This window comes from Rhineura floridana, chromosome 2 (assembly GCF_030035675.1).
Source record: "Rhineura floridana isolate rRhiFlo1 chromosome 2, rRhiFlo1.hap2, whole genome shotgun sequence".
Taxonomy (NCBI): domain Eukaryota; kingdom Metazoa; phylum Chordata; class Lepidosauria; order Squamata; family Rhineuridae; genus Rhineura; species Rhineura floridana.
The window spans coordinates 207,131,806-207,153,816 of record NC_084481.1 but is presented as its reverse complement, the minus strand read 5'-3'; the positions used below and the strand labels follow the sequence as shown (position 1 = coordinate 207,153,816).

Sequence of the window (22,011 nt, the reverse complement as noted above, 5' to 3'; positions counted from 1 at the left end):
ATAAGTTCAAGAGGAAAAGGATTATAATGCCTCTGTACGTGAGAGGCCAAATGCTCTATTGTGGCTTAAAAACTCTGACTAAGTCAGGGTCCAGGCTATTGATCAGGATCTATTGAAGGAGATGTCTAGCAGAATGCTTGGAGCCTGTTCTCGTGTTACTCCTCATATTTTGATATGCATATATCTCTTACAAACATTACTCTATGTTTCTGAATGTAAAACAGTTGCTTTATCGAATTTATCTAATGTGTTTTAATGAAATTATGCTGATTCTGTGTGTGAAATTTGATCATAAAAATGTCTAGAAAAACACCACTATATGAAGCCGAGTTACACTGAATCAGTCTCTTGGCCCATCTAGGTCACTTTTTAACTACTCTGGCTGGGACCCCTCTGGAGTTGAGGCAGAAGAGGCTTTGTAGGCCCCTTCCATCTCTACTATTCTAAGTTTCTTTCCTGTCACCTGTTCTGTTACCTACGGTTTTTAGCCTGAGATGACAGGGATGGAAACTGAGATCTTCTGCATGCAAGGCATGTGACCTAGCACTGAGCTATGGTCCTTGAAGTAGTGTTCTGAACCTCCCCGCCCCCCCCCCCAGTATCCTCTCTCCAAGTTCCTGACTCCTGATACCTCTGGCATTTAACTCCCTCCAGTACCTCCCCTTTGTTTGCTGTTCCCCTGCTCCCTTTCCTCACATAAATTCCAGTGGCTGGTGGCTCAAGGTCAGTGGGGCAGTAGAATCTGCTCTGGGTTTTAGAAGGTTCTACTGTTCCACTGACATGGAGGCTGTGACATCCCCACCTATCCCTGTCTTCCTGCAGCAGATGAGGGAGATGTCTGCCTCTAAGCACTGTAAAATCTAACCTTTTCATATGTACAGAGGGCAACTTTTTGCAGTGGGGGAGGCAAAGTAAAACACAGAAAGGGCTAATTTCTCACACGAAATGAGAAGAATAGTTGCTCCATCCCCAAACAAGAGATGGATTGATTTCATAAAGGAAGCCACAGACCTGAACTTACAAGATCTGAACAGGGTGGTTCATAACAGATGCTATTGGAGGTTGCTGATTCATAGGGTCACCATAAGTTGTAGTCGACTTGGAGGCACATAACAACAACAACAACAAGCTGCTCCATATTTTGTCTTATACCTCAGGTTCTACAAATGCTAGAAACTTAGTCTTAGAATGTTGGGAATCTGGGCATTAAGGTCCATTGGGGTACAGTGAACAACTGCCCCCCATGGATGCCCATGCTGTCCTTGTACCCGTTGTGACAGCCCCCCATCCATTCTCTGAGTTCTTTCTAGCTCTCGTCCTTTATTCCTCTCTGTCTCATTTAATTTCCCTCCCAATATCTTTCTTGAGGCGTTCTTATTCTTCTTCCCCCAACCTAAGTTTTTCCTCCTTTCTGTTTTTTTGTACATGTAAGACACCTCGTAACCTTCCCTCAGCTACCTTCTCCCCCTCCTCTTTGATTTTTGTTTCAGTTTCTGGGCTCAACACATAAAAGAATACAAATAAAATCTCAGCATCTACAAGTTTTTATTTTTAAGGAAATGGTGCCCTTCACACTTGATGAGGGCATGTGTGCGTTTAGTATTCAGAATATTCACACACACAAACAAACTAGTAAAGTGAGAATCTGCCTTTAGGTTTTGGAATAACTTGAATTCCTTTCCAACCCCATGGCAGCACATCTGGTAGTCATAGTACTCCTAATGTGTTTTTCCCCCCTTATGTCATTTTATACCCATAACATACAGTGCACAGAACCACTTTCATTCTGTCATCATGGCACATCTTCCTCTCTTGAGGAATATATTATCCTACTGTGATTTAATCATAGAATCTACTGTTCTATGGTTGGATTCCTGCACTGAGCAGGGGGTTGGACTCAACTGCCTTATAGGCCCCTTCCAACTCTACTATTCGGTGATTCTATAATCTTTCTCTGCCACTTCTCACACCCTGTGCATTGCTGGGATATAGTAATGCTATTGCATGGTTTTGGTTTCTGAGAATGTGGACTCAGTTTTTCTTCATATTACCTCTTTAGTAGGGTGGGAGGGAGGTCATAGCTATAAGACCAGGCAGAGGTATGTCTGTACTGGGCCTGTAAATTGGAGGTCGGGTACCTGTAGCCCTCCTGATGTTGAACTCCAGTTCCCATTGTCCCTGACCTTTTTTTTGTGTGGGTGTGGGGGTGGGTGTGGGGGTGGGGGGGTGGGGGGGTGGGGGTGGGTGGGGGGTGGGGGTGGGGGGGCGTACTGGTGCTTCTTATTTTTCTGTCATTGACAGCCATTTTGTGCTGACACAATCAACACTTTTGTTAAGATTTTGTCACCTCATTTTTTACAAAAAAAGAAAAGCCATGTCCCTGACCATTGCCTAGTTAGGACTGGTTGGAGTTGGAGTCTAACAACATCTGGGGGCCCTGGGTTTCCCATCCCTGCTGTTAACAACATTAATTCAATAGCAGGTTTTTCTTTTAACAAAGGTAATACAAGATGGCCAGTTAGTTCTCTGGTTTTCAAAGGTGAAACTTGGTACATTTCAATTAGATGGAGGGTAAATTAGGGTTATTAAGCAGGTCTTAATCTACAAACCAAATAATAATAGTTGTCCTTCACTGCATGCTCAGTTAAAGAACAGTTAACAATTTTCTTACTTTTGTGAATTAGGTGACGCATTTAGCCAAGTATACATTTGCCTTTTTCATTTGAACTTTGATCTTTTTGCAGTGGAATCAGCCCCAGTAAATCATCACTTCGGTGAAGACACTTTTTATTGGCCCTATAAAGGACTTTTAGACAGAACTGAAGTATATTTGGCCACCAATTTGTTGCCATTTTCTCCCTTTGAAAGCATAATAAAAACTGCACTATGTGGGGTAGGGAGTGTGCATGAATCTTTGGGAATGATTTCATGGTTGTTTGTTTTTTCCCTTCATTTTGTTGCCAGTTTGGTGGTTATAAGCATCCAAGAGTCTGGTATTCTTGAGATAATAGCATATGGAATAATGAGATTGCAATTTTTTCAAATAAAAATTTAACTGACACAACTGGATTATGCATAATGTCCTGTTTGTTCCTGTGTTAAAATGATTTGATTTAGTTTATAATTTAGCTAGCTCTTATCAGGGCCCTGTTCAGAACTATTTAGTGCATGCCCCTGTGGGGAAGGGGATAGGTGATATCAGAGGTAGCCACCAAGTTGGTGTAATGGTGAGAGTATTGAGCCAGGACCTTGGAGAACAGGTTTAAAATCCTCTCTCAGCCAGGGAGCTCACTGGGTCGCCTTGGGTCAGTAATCTCTTAGCCTAACCTACCTCACAAGGTTGTTGTGAGGACTTCCCTGGGCTCTTTCTGGGAGAAAGGGCAGGACAGATTAATATTAATATTAATAATAATAATAATAATATATGGGGAGGAAGAGAAATATCATATAGCAGTTGTTGGACTGCAGCTCCCATCAGCCCCAGCCAGCATGGTGAGTGATCAGGGGTGGTGGGAGGTGTGATAGGACTTACGGAGAAGCTCCATCCCTGGATTTTTTCGTTAAACTGTAATTGACAGTCATGCTTCCTAATTCTACAGTGGAAGCTTTTTTCCTAGATGGTACAAATGTGTGCCAGGATTGTATGCATATGCTGATGTGTTTATTTGATGTGAAACACTGTCTTTAGTTTTGAAAACTTATTATTGTTAAATAGATTTTCAGTCTGCCATTTAGGACTTCAACAGATCATTAAAATAAAATTCCAAGATTTAAAATAGAAGTAAAAACAACAATAACACTAGCAGATAAAGTGTTTCTTAAAAAAATGATAGCCATAAAATCACCTGAATGTGAACCAGACGAAAACAGTTTTTCTAAAGGGTAACAAGATGGGGAATATGAATTTCCTTGGGGGAACTTGGAAGGGACAGTATTGTTTATAATGGATGTAACTTGTTTTTATGTATCTAACAATAATAGAGCCTACTCTAGTATTTACAGCACAATTAATTCTGTCCATGTTTATTCAAGAGTAGATCCCATTGAGATCAATAGGGCTTACTGCTACTTAAGTGGGAGTGGAGCTTTAAAATAACCACAGTATTTTCTTCTTCTTCTGCACTTGCAATTGAAACATTCAAAGTTGCAAAAAAACTCATGTCTAGGAAGTTGAAATTGAAATTATTCTCTCATGTATGTGTTTTGTCAGATCCTAAGTAGTTTATTCCTTCACCCCCCCACATGGAATATTTAGTTTAAAAAACTGAACTAATAACTCATCTTAATTTCCTAGTAAATATTTTATTTCTCTTCCTTTTCTTTTCAGGAAAAGAGGGATAGAAGTTATACAGGTGAGTACAATTGATTTATTTCTGTTTTTTTAACCCCCCACTCCAAATTCCTCCACATATATATATCACTGCATTTTAAGTTTTCCTTGCTTTGTGGTAGTGGATTTAGATTTCCATTGCTGATTGCAGGTAGGTTTAATTAACTCGTACTATTGCAGTCATAGGGCTGGAAACAGGCATTGCCAAAACATAGTTTCCTTTTGAAAACAGGATCTAAGGGGGCAACCACCCTCTGTAGTTCTATGGCTTCTCTCCCCTTTCTCTGGTAATGAAATGCAGAATGCGTCGTGTGCCTTCTTTACTACACATTATGGGAAGCCAAGGCAGGATTTGGCAGGGTGTTGCTGTGTTCAGTCAAAGCCATCTGTTCTTGGTAAATGCCTGACTGTACCTGGTGATATCCAACGTTGGTCATACTTGGAGTAAACCCCTTGAAATCAGTAGACTTAAGTTGCTAAAGTCCACATTGATTTCAGTGGGTCTACTTGCAGTATGACTAACGTTGGATATCATCCAAAGTCTTTTAAGAAAACTATTCTGAATGTCTAGGAAGTAGAATGCCAGAAAAAACAGAAAATGAAACTTCCAATAATATGCTGTTAAAGATTGTCTTCAGGCATCTGGACATTACCAGGGTCAGAAGGTATAAACTGCTTTAAAAACCATTGGTTTGACTCAGTAGGTATTGCCTTGTGAAGTTTGCTTTAATTAAAAATGTTCACCCATCACGCCATTCACCTAATTTTTGGAGCTCAACAATAGTGCAACAGTGTCTCACTGAATGAAGAATCCAGGTACATGTCTGATGTTGATAGCTTCCCTGGCTAGAGATGCTGCACAGTGACAAATATGTTTTTGTTATGCATTCCCATTGATTACACCATTAGACTTATTCCAAAGTGTAAGGTATGCGTTTTGTTTTTGCATAATCAACATCATTAGTATCCAAATTTGAAGATGACAGTTTTACTGTGAGCCACTCAAAATACAGAGAATTCAAGCATGCCTTTATAGCAGGTGTGGGAAGCCTTTGGCCCCCCCAGATGCTGCTGAGCTACCGCTCCCATCATCCCTGGCTATTGACCATGTTTGCTAGGGCTGATGGGAGTGGTAGTTCAGCAACATCTGGAGGGCCAAAAGTTCCCCACACCTGCTTTATATGTTGGCTATTAACATATAGACCCCACGGTTTATGGGCTAGAATGCTGCCATAGGGATAGCAATTGTTGCATCTCTGTGGCCATGTCTTCCTATGAGGAAAATCAATGGGATGTGCACAAAAATGATAAATAGCACAAAAATTTGGGAATGGCAAGAAAATTTATAAACAATGTGTATAACATTGCATTCTGTGTTTGTGAGGAAATATGTGACTCCCCTGTGTATTTCTGATAAAGTATTTGTTCAGTGACTTTCATTTTAAACCAAGGATGAGGAACCTGTGGACCTTCAAATGTTGTTGGCCAGGCTCATGAGAGTTGTAATCCAGCATGGCCAATAGCAAGGAATAAAGTGAACTGTAGTCCAACAACACCTGGAGGGATATAGATTCCCCATACCTGTTTTCCACAACGCTAGACCACAAACTAAAACAGGAAAGTTATTTTCATGGCACTTTTGTGATGCAGTGACACAATTCTGATGGGTAGGAGCATCATACGCCACCCTGCGCTCCTGCTGGGAGGAAGGGCGAGATATAAATCAAATAATAAATAAATAAAATAAAAATAATAGGGATTTTCTCTTTCTTTTGAATTTAAGCTGTTGTCCTGATGACATTAATGTTAAATTACTGTTAAAACCACATTTGAAATATGCAAAAGAAAAACTAATAAACATTTAATACAGGAAACGTTATGTTGGTTTGGAGCACTCTGTATGACAGAAACTTGGCACACAGTGCAGTATTCTGTAATGCAGTAATATAATTAAAAGGCAGTTGGACAGCCACCTGTCAGGTATGCTTTAATTTGGATTTCTGCGTTGAGCAGGGGGTTGGGCTCAGTGGCCTTATAGACCTCTTCCAATTCTATTATGATTCCATAATCTAGAACGCAATTTAAGTTTCTAGGCAAACATGAGTTAACCAGGGTTCCATTTTGTCCTTCTAATAATTCTGGATAGATGATGATCACTAAATATTTTTATTGGTTCCTTCGTAGTATGGTACTAAAGATATTCATGATATTAATGTGTATAACCAGAAGTTCGAGAATCCAAGGACTTGATCACCATTAGCTGCTTTAAATTGGGATATCTCAGTTGGAAAATTATCTGTAGGTGTTAATAAAAATGATGGTTTTTATGTGTTGAAAACATTTTAAAGAAATTATTTGAACCCTTCATGATAAATACAGTATGCATTTAATTGATACATGGAGAGGACCCCAGTGTGTTGGATATCAACCCATTTCTTTCAAGTAGAATTAAATATGTCATGAACAGGTAAATTGATTGAGTCTTAAATGGCTGTTGGAATGCAAGATACTTTTTTTGTCGAAGTGTCTTTGATTTTTCCTACTCCAAACGATTAATGCAAAATGCTTCAGTATGCTAGCATTGTGCAGTTTTGGTGAATTCAAGAAGACAGATGACCTGGAATGACTCACAAGGTAATTCTTGGTTGTGCTGTCCACAGTGAGATCTGTATGTACAGAAATGCATTTGCACAGAAAACATCTGCTAGCTTTTTTCCTGCCCCCTTTACTCTCTGTGCTGCAGGTAATAAAAGGTTTTGGACCCCTCCTGAATTGACAGTCTATTTTTCTTCCAGAAAACAACCAGAAGACTTGGCTTTGCTCACTTGAAACTCAGTGGGGCTAACTTTATGTCTACCTATAGTGTGTTCTTGTTGAACAGCATCCTTCCCACTCTGCAGACACAGCTTCTTAGGACTCATTTACTCAAAAGACATCTCACGGTTCGGTTTTGATGTGTCGCACTGGAACTCTATTCACTTCTTACCAAACTGAATAGTAAAACCCCAGATTATTATTATTTGAGGAGATGTGAATTGCTTTGTCAAATTCCTCATACCTACATTTCATGGCAGAACAATTTTATGTGTTTAGTAATGATGCTGGTTCCTTATCACTGCAAATCTCTTGTTCCTTTTGAATACGAATAGATGAGATCGCAAATCTAGAACTGAGGCAGCTAGCACTCTTCTGCCTTTAGGTTTGGATTGGTGTTTTTATGTAAATATGCATACCAGGAATGGATTTTATAGAATTCACTGAAAATGCCAAGAAATAAAAATATGATAAATTGAAACTTCCAAGTCAGCAGTGATGATAACATCTGAAGTTTTAATGAGAACACATAATAGCTATGTTTCTTAAATATTTTGTTTATTTTTATTTAAAATATTTCATATGTTATATTGCTATCAAAGTGATCCATAGGAACACATAAGAATCTGCCTTACATGAGCCAGTCAGACCATTGGTCCATCTAGCTTAGAATAGTCTGTACACTGACTGCAGTGGCTTTCCAGAATTTCAAATAGGAGTCTTTCCCAGTCCCACTAGAGATGCCAAGGATTGAACAGGGGACATTTTGCATGTAAAGCAGCCTTCCCCAAGCTGGTGCCCTCCAGATATTGTTCATCTACCGCCAGCTGCAGACAGCATGACCAATAGTTGGAATGATGCGAATTTTAGTCCAACAACTCCAGAGGGTACCAGCTTTGTTTACTAGTGGTGTGCGATGGAAGTATGTGTCTTGGCCAGGAACAGGGAAGGGTTGGGAGTGGGACTGCCATCCCTGTGATGGTAGGTAGGGGGAGATATGGTGATGGTCAAAGGTATGGAGGGGGGAAGAGGAGGGCAAGTTACATCAAAGTTCTTGCCCCCTCTGCTTTGTTTGCTGTGTCTCAATATTTGGGAACGCCAGTCACCCGATCCCCTGGCCTTGTGGGTAGTGTTAATAAATGCCAGGTCTGCCCAAAACAAAACATCTATACAGGAATATCCCACTATACGGACCTTCACTTTACGGACACTCGTGAGTACGGACATACTTACAGTAGCACCATTCCCCTTCGCAAGAACGGACACTTAACCTTTGGTTGTGGCCTGTTCTTTCCGTGGGGGGTGGAAAGAGACACGACCATGCGACCGTGAATCAGCTGGGAGGCGTGATTTCGATCAGCTGAGAGGCATGGCAGCGCAGCAGCAGAGGCTTTAGCGTGGGGCTTTGAGGCTCCGTGTGAAGGAGAGGTGGCGCAGTGGCGGCGCAAGTGAAAAAAGGTAGTGCTTCACTTTAAGTATGTTTACGTACTCGCTCTGGACCCATTGCGTACGTTAATGCGGGGTATTCCTGTAATCCACAATTTGATTGTGGATGAGGGGGCAGACTTAGCATGTATAACTGACATGGATGTGTGACCTCAGTGGCCCAGTGCTAACCCAGCTGTGCTCGCATGGGTACTTGGTACAGCACCAATCCAAGTCAGAGGGAGGGGGAGGGGGAGTTTCAGTTATCCATAAAAATTCAATCTTCCTTGCTAGGAGACCAATCCACAATGTGTCTGGGTTTGAGGGACTGTTTGTGGTGATGGGCCAGAGAGATAGAACAGGGATGTTGTTAGTGTGTCACCTCCCTAACCTGGCCGAGGTAATGTCAAATGTGGTGGTGTTGGGGGACTTCAATATCCATGCTGAGGCTGCCTCAAATGGGCCAGCTCATGACCTCTATGACAACCATGAGGCTGTCCCAATACACCAGTGGCCCAACACATTTGGCCAGATGTACCCTCAGTCTGTTCTTTGACACAGAGCGGATTGGTACTACTCTGTTGATTGGGGCACTCGCTGTGAGTCCGTTGTCATGGATGGACCATTCTTAGGTAAGGTTTGGGTTGAATGAAGCTACTCCACTCTGCAAGGGTGGGGAGACTTATGGAATCTGATAGATTCCTGAATGCTCTGGGGGATTTTCCGGTTGGCATGGCTGGTGCTGCTGTTGAGGCTCTTGTCTCACTGTGGAATGGTGAGATGTGTAGAGTCATTGACACGATTGCTCCTGAGTGCCCCCACCATCGCTGTGGAGCATGTAGGACACCTTAGTATTCCAGTGATCTGTGTGCGATGAAACAGGAAGGTTGGCAGCTGAAGCACAGGTGGCGCAAATATCAATCCGAACCTGGCTGAACAAGGGTAAGGCTGCACTGTTGTGCCTACCACGGGACAGTGGTGGTGACAAAGAAAGCCTACTTCTCTGCCATGATTGCATCCACAAATGGCCGGCCAGCAGAGCTCTTCCAAGTAGTGAATGGTTTTTGTCATCTGGCCAAGAGAGTGTTGCACTGATATCCTCAGAGGCCTACTGTAACAACTTTTCAAGGCACTTTAGGGACAAAATCGATCAGATTTGGACAAAGTTGGATGTCACAGTGAGATCAATTCCAATGGAGGTGTCCAGAGCACTGTCGGTTCCACCTGTATTGGTTTGTTTTCAATTATTACAGCCTTAGAATGTGGACAAGCTGCTTGAAGAAGTGCAGCCCACCACTTGACCCTTGCCCATCCTGGCTGTTGAGAACTAACTGCAAGGGACTGACTGGGCGGATCTAGGGAGTGATTAATGCTTCACTGGAGGAAGGGGAGGTACTATCTTCCTTGAAGGAGGCAGTGGTGGTCCTCTCCTTAAGGAGACCTCCCTGGACCCAGAAGTGTTAAAAATTATTACCCGGTGGTAAATATCCCCTTTTTGGGCAAGGTGCTTGAGAAGGTAGTGGCAGTCCAAGCATGCTTGGAGAAAACTGATTACTTGGATCCATTCCAGTCTCGCTTCAGGCCTGGCCATGGCACTGAAATTGCCTTGGTCATCCTCGTTGATGACATTTGTCAGGAGAAAGATAAGGGAAATGCAACCCTGCTTGTTCTCCTTGATCTCTCAGCGGCTTTTGATACTGTTGACCATGATATCCTTCACAAATGTCTCAAGGAGATGGGGGCTAGGGGTACTGTGCTTCAGTTGTTCCACTCAAACCTTCAGAGCCGTTTCCAAAAAGTAGTTATGGGAGGCTACTGTTCAGCACCATGGGAATTATCCTGTGGTGTTCTGCAGGGTTTCATCTTGTCCCCCATGCTATTTAACAACTATACGAAGCCACTAGGAGGCACAGGAGATTTGGAGTGAGGTGCCATCAATATGCAGATGACACCCAGCTGTACCTCTCTATTCCATCTGAATCAGGAGAGGCAGTTCAGGTGTCGAACTGGTGCCTGAAGGCAGTGATGGACTGGATGTGGGCCAATAAATTGAGTCTGAATCCTGAAAAGACAGAGGTGTTGTGTCCAGAGTTCTAATGTGCAGGAGGTAGGAAGATGGCCTGTTCTGGATGGGGTTGCTCTTTCCTTGAAGGAGCAGGTTCGTAGCCTGGGGGTACTCCTTGATCCAGCACTATTAACTGGAGGTTCAGGTGGCTTCAGTGGCTAGGAGTGCCTTTTTCCAGCTCTGGCTGGTTCACCAGCTTCAGCCCATTTTGGACAAAGAAGACTTGACCACGGTGATCCATGCTCTGGTCACTTCCAGACTGGATTATTGCAATGTGCTCTACATGGGGCTGCCCTTGAAGACAACTTGGAAACTTCAACTGGTCTAAAATACAGCTACCAGATTACTGGCTGGGCTTCCTTTTAGAACTCATAGAATCCTTGTTTTCAAACAGCTGTATTGGTTGCCAGTTTGTTTCCGGGTCCAGTTTAAGGTGCTCACGTTAGTGTTTAAAGCCCTAAACGACTTAGGTCCCAAATATCTGAAAGACCATCTCCCTCCCTACAGACCCTCTTGGGTGTTGAGATCAGCAGAGGGGGCCCTTTTGATACTTCCACTGCCCTTGGAAGCTTGTGGTGTGATGGCCCAGGAGAGGGCATTCTCTGTGGCATCTTCTAAGTTGTGGAACTCCCTCCCTACTGAGGTGTGTCTGGCAACTTCATTGTATACCTTTTGATAAATGCTGAAGACACACCTCTTTATCCTGGCTTTCAACACCTGAGATGTGTATTTTTAGGGCTCACCCTATTTTCTGTGATGTTTAGGTTGTTTTTAACTTTTTAATTATGTGTTTAAACTGTGGGAACCTGCTCTGGGACCTCTGGGTGAAGGACAGGTAATAAATTGTAGAAGTAGAAGTAATGAATGTGCTGTGCTCCTTCCACAAAGGAGCTTACAAAATGCATATATAAAAACACATGCATGCTAAAAACATCACAGAAGGGTGCAAAAGTGCAGAAGATAGATCTAATACCGATTTGATTTAATAGCCTTCTCTGTTAACAAACAAGAACCAATTTTTATTCAGCTGGCCAGCCTAAAGTGGGAGATTCTTATCAAGCAGGTACTGTTAATTTTTTTCTGTGCAAGATCTATCTTACCATCATCATCATCTTATTTATTCAGTGTGTACACCACTTTCCACACATATGTGCCCAAAGCGGCTTACAACACAACAGAAAAAATGCATATCAATATAGCATTACAATAACAATCCAACAACAATTCAAACACAATGCAACAATCCATACAAAAAAATCATTTTGATAATATAAATATAGCATTTAAGAATATATGAACTATACATGATAAACATTTCCAGTACAGTCAAAATATCAACAAAAATATAACCAGCAGTCAGTTCCTCAAAAATGCCAAGTTCCGGAGATAGCAATCAGATTTCCTTAACCCTGAAGCAGAATGTTTTCAACCTTTTCTATAGGGGACTCCTTCTTTGTCACATCCTGAACACGCTTAGATGTAGGGGCCCAGATACCTGAAACTTGTTGCAACCAGACAGTCTTGCTTTTGGTGAAAATTCAAATAACAATTGTTTTGGCCACCATTTTAGTCTTAATTTGCGATGCTTGCCATGCTAGTTAGCAGATTTGTCCTTTTAAACTATGTTCCAACTCTGACATGATCTAACAGTGTCCTCTCTAATGCACTAGGTAATAACATAAGAAGAGCATGCTGCATTAGGCCAATAACCCACCTAGTTCAGTGTCTTGGTCTTTCAGTGGCCTGCCGTATTCCTATGGGAAGCCAAGCCTGAGTGCAAGAGTGCTCTTTCCACTTACGATTCCAAGTAACTCATATTCAGAGGTAGCCTCTGACAGTGGAGGTAGAACATAGACATCATGGCTAGTAGACGTCGATAGCTTTATCTTTCATGAATTTATATTTAATCCTCTTTAAATGCTGTTGATGTTAGTGGACATCACTACATCTTTTGGGGACCAGTTTCATAATTTAACTATGTGCTGTGTGAGGAAGTACATTCTTTCCTCTGTCTTGAATCTTCCAGAATTCAGCTTCTGTGGATTCCTTCTATGTGTACAGTGCCCCTCCAATTCTATATGCAGCTCTGGCCAATTAAGCTTTATATTATATTTAAATGTAAAAGATTACATAATTCAGAAATGGCCCTGAAATAAGAGAATAACTTGACTACTGCCAACACTCAGCAGTATTGAATATATGCCTGCTTGTAAAGATCTTTTCTCATGATATGGCAAAGTCTCATAAATCTTAACTAAGCTTATGAGACAAAATTGCTGGTCACACTTGAAGATGTCACTTCTCTGCTGCTGAACCATTCAGCATGTTGTGGGCAAAAATGCTTGATGGTACTATCCTACACAAAGGATTTAATTGGATCTTTTCATACCAGTTATTCCTGAAAATGGCCAATTCCTAACTGGAGTGAGGAAAAGGAGAGATGGCTCTGGATGATATGATGGCCATTAGTGAAGTAGTCGTTAGTGAAGTAGTCGTAGTGAAGTTGTGTTAAGCAGCAGGTTTGCTTTTGTTCCAGGATTCTATCTTCCTGAGCTAAGCCTAGCAACAGTAGAGGCAGGTTTTTCTTAACAACAATAATATATGTAGAACATTAAAACCAGATTCCTTCTGTCTGTATTTCTCTGTAGCCTGTTCATCCCCAGATTTCCAGAACTTAGAAAATCTTAGAGTTAAAAAACACAATGGGCAGGATCCACTTGCACCAGCAGTGTATCACCCATATACAGAAGATGGGGTGGGATCCCTCATAGATGTGACTGGCACTGACCATATTCCTTTCAGTGCCAAGTTAAAACCTTTTTATTTCGCTGGGCATTTTAAACATTAGTTATGAAGAAGGTGTGAAAATTGGAGGGAGAAATATCAATAATTTTTAAGATATATAGACGATACCATACTACTAGCAGAAATCAGTAATGATTTGAAACAAATGGTGATGAAAGTTAAAGAGGAAAGCACAAAAGCAGGACTATAGCTGAATGTCAAGAAGACTAAAGTAATGACAACAGAAGATTCATGTAACTTTAAAGTTGATGAGAACATTGAACTTGTCAAGGATTATCAATACCTTGGCACAGTCATTAACCAAAAGGGAGACAATAGTCAAGAAATTAGAAGAAGACTAGAACTGGGGAGGGCAGCTATGAGAGAACTAGAAAAGAGAAGACAACTAGAAAAGATCCTCGAATGCAAAGATGTTTCACTGACCACTAAAGTCAGGGTCATTCAGACTATGGTATTCCCGATCTCTATGTATGAAAAAAGTGGGTAAGAGAAAAATCCACTCATTTGAAATGTGGTGTTGGAGGACAGCGTTGCGCATACCATGGACTGTGAAAAAGACAAATAATTGGGTGTTAGAACAAATTAAACCAGAACTATCATTAGAAGCTAAAATGATGAAACTGAGGTTATACTTTGGACCCATAATGAGAAGACATGATTCACTAGAAAAGGCAATAATGCTGGGAAAAACAGAAGGGAGTAGAAAAAGAGGAAGGCCAAACAAGGGATGGATTGATTCCATAAAGGAAGCCACAGAGCTGAACTTACAAGATCTGAACAGGGTGGTTCATGACAGATGCTGTTGTAGTCGACTTGAAGGCACATAACAACAACAACATGTCTCCAGCAATCCCTCATTGTGAGTGCCTTGCAAATTACACATGCTCTGAACCCAAGTCATTTGCTTCTGACATAGAAGGAGAGTGGGGTAGAGATTTGTCCAGCTGTACCACTCATAAATCAGCAGAGTGTGGGGAAATATTGCTGTACTGTGCCCGAGGGCATTTAAAACATTTGCATAGTACTTTCAAGTGTTCTAAGCACTTCACGTGCATTATCTAGTTATATTCCTTGTAACAATCACATAAGGTAAGTTAGTATTATTATTCCCCTTTGTAATCAAGCTTACACATGCCTCGGTTTAATTGCTATACCTAAGAAGCATGTCATGAAGGAGCTGTGATAGTTTTGAGCTTTGTTATCCAGAGTTGTGGTGCGCTACAAGGAAGTTCCACTGTACTCTTAATCACTTGAATTAGTTGGGGAAATTAGAAAAAACCCGAAAACATGTCCCTGTTTGGATTCAAAAGAAAATTGTTAAAGTGCCAAAGTGGCATTAAAAGGGTAAAATATTTGTGGGGCTTCAGTCACCAGAATGCAGTATTTACGGAAGAGTAAAAAGGTCAAGTTGTGCATAGGCTTTACTAACCCACTTTGCATGCACTAAAAGCTTAGATCTAAACTTTTTTCCATGACAGAGATAGACAAAGGGTTGGAACCTTAACTGTTGCCCTGTAAGGAGGAGGGAATGGCACTAGCAACCTGTCAGGCTGCAGTGGAGGCCTTGACACATAGGAAGCTTGAACATAAATGACACAGACTTGGGCCAGGCAAGGGCATAATGAAAGGGAAAGAGAGAAATGGTGATTTACCATACAAGAAAACAAAATAGCACACACAAGTAAAACCCAATAAGAAATTACAATTATCCAATAAAACAGCTAAAAAGGCAGAAGCAGCATAAAATCAATTTAAGAGAGATCATTAAAAACTCACGCAAACAATTGAGGGCAGGGATGGGTGGATCTCCCTAGGAAAGTTGGTCCATATCTCGGGTGCCATAGCTGAAAAGACCGTGCTATTTCTGAAGCAAGGAAGCGCAGAAGCGAAATTCTTGGGTAGGCTTATATAAGTTTAAATTTATAGTAAAATAGTAATATAATTGGAAAATGGAAGTTTTTATTTTCCAAAACACTAAATTGTGCATGCTACAGTAGTTTACCATAGTATGTTGATGTTTTGTAAAGAAAAATATGTATTTTTCATGTTCTTAAATTACCCTTTTAAGAAAAGAAATGGGGTAAAAGCCTTCTTCATTTTAAAACAGCTGGGTTCATCAGAAAGCTACGAAGAAGTGAATTTATCTTTAGCCAAAGTAAAATACCAATGAAAACAGTTTGCACTTATTGTTGCCAGGCAACGGCTGTTTTTGTGAAATGTTGAGGGTTTTATTTTTGCGTGAAACATTAGTAGAATAAGCAAAGAACAGCAGAATATATCCAAGAAAAGAGAGCTTATAAAATACATATCTAATAACATATACATAGAGACTCAACTGGAAGCCCTCCAAGGCAAGCAAGGTTTGAATGATGTTGGTGAACTGGTTCCCTAAAATCAGGGGGTGTTTATTTTCCTTTGTCTGCATGCCAGTAGCTTAATTTTTTTTTAAAGGCACATTTTGCTTGCATATTTCAATTCAGACCTCAGTGCCTGTTATTGTTATTTATATTAATAATAATATTTACTATATTTACTTCTTGTCTTTTAGCTGAAAAGGCTCTCAGTACAACTTCTAAAAAAAGTCCCTGCCCATAGGCTCACAATAAGACATGACACGACACATGAGGAAAAAGGAATGGAAGGGAAAGGGTAAAGCACACGTTTTTGAATGTTACAGCCAATGTCTGTGGTGGTTCTGGACATCTTGCCCTTTATAAAGAGTGTGTTCCCTCCCCAGAAGCACTCTTCTTTTCCCTCCTCACCCCTCCACCCCCTGGATCAGATTCAGGAGCAGACCTGGTCACAACATTCAGACCAGGAAGATGGAGCATCTCTTGCCACAGAGTTCTTCCCTCTGACAGCTGATTTAATGGCAGTTAGAATCCTCATACGAGGGGCTTGATGGAGTTAACCCTCCTCTCCTTTCCTTTACAATGTCAAACATTTTGCGGTAAATACGGCATATGTGCCTCAAAATTCTTGACTTTAACAAATGAATAGGCTTCTCTTTATATAAGGATGCTCTAATCATTTCTCATACACTTGTGTCCCTCCCCCCATATATCTCCCCAGAGATCTTGAGCCCACATGAATGTGTGTGCAACAGAGGGGAGGACATTTATTTATTTATTTTAAGCTTACATCCCACAACCTTCAGCATGAATCTTCTTGTGGTAGCTAACAAAAAAAAAGAAAAATAATACAAGTAATAAAATGGCAGAAGGCAACAGATGAAATGCAATCAGTTAATAATGCTTTCCTTATTGGCTTATTTATCAGAGCTTGAGAACTGTTGCTTCAGGGACATGGGGCAAATTATATGTACTTTTTAAAAAGGGCTGTCCCAAGAGCTTTATGTCTTGTGATTCTGTAGGAGTGGAGAATGTGATAGAATTCTGTAGGAGTGCAGAATGTTCAGCTTTACTTTAAAGTTTTTAAAAACAGCATTTTATGATTGTGAAGATATACTTGAAAGTGTGTGGGTGTTTATCATTTGCAATCTCAGAAACAGAGTAGAGGCCAAACAAGATTTCCAGTGGTTAGAAATTAAATTGCACAACAATTATATAAAACAGTAAAGATTGCAGGATAAAGTGTGCAAAATATGCTAATATACACAGGTTGCAGAATCAAGTTTTTTTTCGTGCAGAATGAATTGAGTTGGGTGCAGAATTTAATTTACAACTCTTGTTGTCACACAGATTCTATGCAAGTAGAAGATGGTCTTTGAGTTTTTCAGGTGTTGCTAAAGCACAGTACATGGTAGGTAAAAAATGAAAGTGATGCATAGAATTTCTTCATACAAGTTCTCAGAAGATCCAAAGCGTGATCTGCCCCTTGCTACAAACAGGAGGAAACATCTGGTCTAAAATAGCCAGGAAAGAACAGACAAAGACATCATCCTCAAAACAGGAATGCTATCAGATGCCCCTTTCTCTGGTTGTTGATCTACCCTAAAGGTTCTTAGTGGCAAGTAGATGAATAAATAATAAAAGGCCAATGTTGTTATGGTTATAAAATGGGAAATCGTCTTGGGGTGACTTATGACCAATCTGGGTGGGTGTGTTTGCCAGACGGTTATAGCTGTCAATATTTTTCATGTAATCCATTAGTTTGCATGTAAGTGCTTCAAATTAAATGGCTTGAGTTGTACAGAAGGGATGCTGTTCATTGCTGCTTGGGCAGCCTGCTTCTGCTCTCCTTTTCTTCCTCACCCAATCTGTATATATCCCTGAAGTGGAATTTAACATGGAGGTAGGATAACTTTCAGTTCAGTTCAAACGTAACTGATTTACTCATCCCATTCCAGAAATTGTTAGGCAATTCTTTCATGATGCCTAAGAGTCTTTATTTCAGTTGTTAGTAGAAAGACTCCAGTTTGCCCCCTCCCTTGACCGACAGGCTAATACCAGATAGAAGCTAGTTATTTACAGTGCTTTGATAGAATCAGCAGAAGAATGGATAGAAAAGACAAAACTGGGATGAGCTAATAGTGTATGGGATCAAATTATAAGGAAAACAAAAGAATGTTGGCTGGTTGTGCAAATAAAGAAAAGCTTTTTAAGTCTTGCTGACTGAAGCGCTGAGCTTTGTGGTCTAAATGCATTACAAATAGTTTGCTGCTATGAAATCATATTATAGAAAAGCCTTAGTGTATCCAGATCTTGGGATGTCTGGGTGCAGTGGGAGGGCCACCAGAATATTACAACCCAGGTCAATCCAATGAAGCTGATTGTTGGAAGATTCAGAACAGACACTGCAAAATGTAATGATGGCCACCAACTTGGATGGCTTTAAAAGGGGCTTAGGCAAATTCATGGAGGGTAAGACTGTGTATGGCTACTAGCCATAATAGCTATGTTCTGCCTATACTGTCAGAGGATATATGTCTCTTGAGTACCAGTTGCTTGGGTACACAAGTGGCGAGAGTGCTGTATGTGGGTCCTACTTGTGGGCTTCCCATAGACATCTGGTTGGCTACTGGGAGAACAGGATGCTGGACTAAATGAGTCCTTGGACTGATGCAGCAAGGCTGTTCTTAAGGGCTGTAGCTCAGTGGTACAACAGATGTTTTGCATGCAGGTCCCAGCTTAAATCCCTGCAGTATCTAAATAGGGTTGGGAAAGACCCCGTCTGAAGTCTTGGAGAGCTGTTGCATGTCCTGAGCTAGATGAACTCATGGTCTCATTTGATATAAGATAGCTTCCTATATTAGTAAATTACTCTTGCTGACCAAAAGGGCAGACACACAGTCTAAGAAGATTCCTAATGACGTTTATTTTATGCACACTAGAGTTTCTGAAACTATTAGCTTTGTAAAAACCATGATGTTTAACTAGAGCTGGCCCACAATGATTAGTTCTTTATAAACATTTTTAGCAGTGCTTAAAAACACTCCTCTGTCTTTGTAAATATATTTATTATTTTTATCCTCAGTGATGTTATCTTTTTCCTTGACAGGGGCACCACTATTGTGATCTCTGCAAAGAGAAGGACTATAAAGTTGAGTGCTCTTTATGATAGGCTAAGCTTAAGTGTTTCATTTTGATTGCCACAAATATTGAGCATAGTCAATTGTGAATGGCAAGTTCCTCTGACTCCCAACTGATTGAGGTTTATCATCTTTCTTTATTGAATCTTTCAAGGTTATGTATGACTTCACACGTGTGAGGAATACCAAACAAGAGATGGATTGATTCCATAATCAGAAGCCACAGACCCGAACTTAAAAGATGTGAACAGTGTGGTTTATAACAGATGCTATTGGAGGTTGCTGATTCATAGGGTTGCCATAAAACGTAATCGACTTGAAGGCACATAACAACAAATGAGTTTCAGATGGTGACATAGCAACAGAGTATGCTGCAATGATGGTCAAGCACAACAAGAGCAAGTGTGGATGAAAAAAGTGTTTCCAGTTAGGTAACAGAAGTAAAAATTTGCCCAAATAAAATAATTGCTTTAACTGGGTTTTAACAATTGTGTGTTTGGTATTCCTCAACTGTCTTTAAAACATACATTTTTATAATATACTGACTAGCTTCTCCAACTCATCAACACAATTTTTCTAGTTCATAGTTGCAGCATGTCAACATTGTAGGTGGAGCAGCATGCAACTTTAAAGAGGCTGTGCTTTGATCATCAGGCTTTTAACTAAAACCAGCATGACATACTAGGCAGAGATTGAGCAAAAGCGGATGATTCCACAAGCCAGTTCTGATAGGAACCCATCAGGAGGTCAATGATTCTTTGTAAATCAGTGTTTGTATTTTTTAAAAAATAAGCCTTCCTACATGTTAATATTTAGTCAAATAAAGGGCAAACCACCAGACATGTGGCTCTGTAGACTAGAGGAACGTGTTTCAAGCCATGATTTCTCCAGTACTGAGAAAAGTAATTCTCAGTAGATGGACAGTTTCCCAGTCCAATGGGTTTTGCCCAATACTGTACAAGTGGAATTCTGCTTATGCAATGGGACTTCCCCTTCTTTTCCCTGCATATGCCCCAAAATCTGCTCTGGAGGGCTCCCTAATCCTCTGGAGCAGATTTTGAGGGTGTCTGGGAGGCTACACCCCCTTTAGGATGCACACCTTAACGTGGTGAGTGGGTTTGAGAATGTTGAAGAAGCTGAGAGCAATGCCATCAGGAGTCTAGTCCAAGAGGCTAGACTCCTAGCAGGGGCACCCAAGGCGGAATGGTCAAAGCTGAGACACCAGACTAAGATGCATCCAAACTCAAAGGAACCACCTCTGAATACCTCTTACCATGAAAACCCTATGAACAGAGTATCCAAAATGGAACATGAGATAGTGCTGGAAGATGAGACCTCCAGGTCAGAAGGCACTCAGCGAGCTACTGGAGAAGAACAACGGACAAGTACAAGTAGCGCTGTGACTAATGATGCAGCTGGGTCAAAGCCGAAAGGAAGCCCAGAGGCTGATGCGCACAGATGCGAAAGGAGAGTCCGGAGTTGTACGACGGACACAATAGGAACATGGAATGTGAGAAGCATGAACCAGGGAAAGTTAGAAATTGTCAAGCAAGAAATGGAACGTATCAACATTACAATACTTTGTGTGAGTGAATTAAAATGGACGGGAATGGGACATTTTCAATCTGGCAATTACAAAATCTTTAATGCAGGAAATGAGAAATCAAGAAGAAATGGGTTGCTTTAATAGTGAGAAGTGATGTAGCAAAAGCAATTAGGAGCTACAACGCAAGGTCTGAGCAAGTGATATCAGTGAGATTAAACGGGAAACCTAGTCGCGACTTTAAAGGGTTTGTTTGCCGCACCCCACCCCCTGCTGAAGGTACTGGATGTTGGATGCTGAGATCAAGAGGGAGTGCTGTTTTTCGGTCTTGCATATGGACTATCACCCACACTGGTCTTTGTGCAAGGGTGGGAAGACTCACATCTTGAGTTTCCATCTGAAGGCGCACTTTTTGGACTGTACAGATGAGAAGCCTTATTGTAACTGAGTTAGTCTCTATGTTATTGTTTAGCTTTCTTGCTTAGTGTTTGGTGTTTTTGATGTTTTATATGTTTTTTGCTTTGTACGTCGCTCAGAGTGGCTGGGTAGCCAGCCAGATGAGCGACTAAGAAATCGAATGAATGAATGAATGAATGAATGAATGAATGAATGAATATTAACATAACCATCATCCAAGTCTACGCTCTAACGTCAAACGCAGAAGAAGAATTGGAGAGATTTTACGCAGACGTACAGGAGGAAATTGATCACACACCAAAACCAGATGTGATAATAATCATGGGGGACTGGAATGCAAAAGTAGGAAACAGAGAAGAACTAGGAGTTGTGGGGAAATGGGGCTTAGGAGACAGAAATGAAGCAGGAGAAAGACTTATTGAATTCTGTGAAGCCAGTAATTTGTTTCTTGCAAACACACTTTTTGAGCAACCAAAAAGACGACTGTACACGTGGACATCACCAAATGGTCAATATAGGAATCAAATTGATTATATAATTGGCAACAGAAGATGGAGAAGTTCCATACTTTCTGCAAAAACAAGACCAGGAGCAGACTGCTGTACAGATCATGAACTGGTCATATCGAAAATCAGAGTAAAGCTAAAGAAGGAGAACAAAGCAATCATAATGCCAAAATACAATTTAAATAACATCCCAGAAGAATATGAAGTTCAACTAAGGAACAGATTTGAGGCTTTAAACGTAGTTGACAGAGAACCAGAAGAACTATGGAGTGAAGTCAGAGACATTATCAGGGAAGAATGCAAAAAGACAATGCTTCTAGTTAAAAAGAGAGAAAGACCTCAATGGATGACTGAAGAAACTCTTAAAATGGTTAAAGAGAGAAGGAAAGCAAAAGCAAAAGGAGATAGAAACACGGTTAGAACCCTAAATGCAACTATACAACAACTAGTACGTAGGGACAAAGAAAACGATTACAATAGTTACTGTATAGAAATAGAAGAGGGCAACAAAAAGGGAAGAACAAGAGCCCTATTCCAAAAGATTAGAGAAATTAAAGGGCAATTTAAACCAAGAGTAGGGATGTTGAATAATCAACAGGGGAACACACTGACTGA

General features: G+C 40.8%; 1 protein-coding gene and 1 long non-coding RNA gene across 2 annotated transcripts in view; both read left to right on the top strand.

The window, feature by feature from the left end:
* The window catches only part of ITPK1 (inositol-tetrakisphosphate 1-kinase), a 184,168-nt gene that overhangs the window by 32,267 nt on the left and 129,890 nt on the right, over nt 1-22,011 (top strand). The window contains exon 2 of the mRNA XM_061612002.1: nt 4,328-4,352. Coding sequence (XP_061467986.1) covers nt 4,328-4,352 — 25 coding nt within the window. The remainder of the gene's footprint in view (nt 1-4,327; nt 4,353-22,011) is intronic.
* LOC133378412 (uncharacterized) lies at nt 16,002-19,377 on the top strand. The gene is made up of 3 exons (XR_009761008.1): nt 16,002-16,088; nt 17,141-17,201; nt 19,085-19,377. It is a non-coding gene; the product is annotated as an uncharacterized LOC133378412 (long non-coding RNA).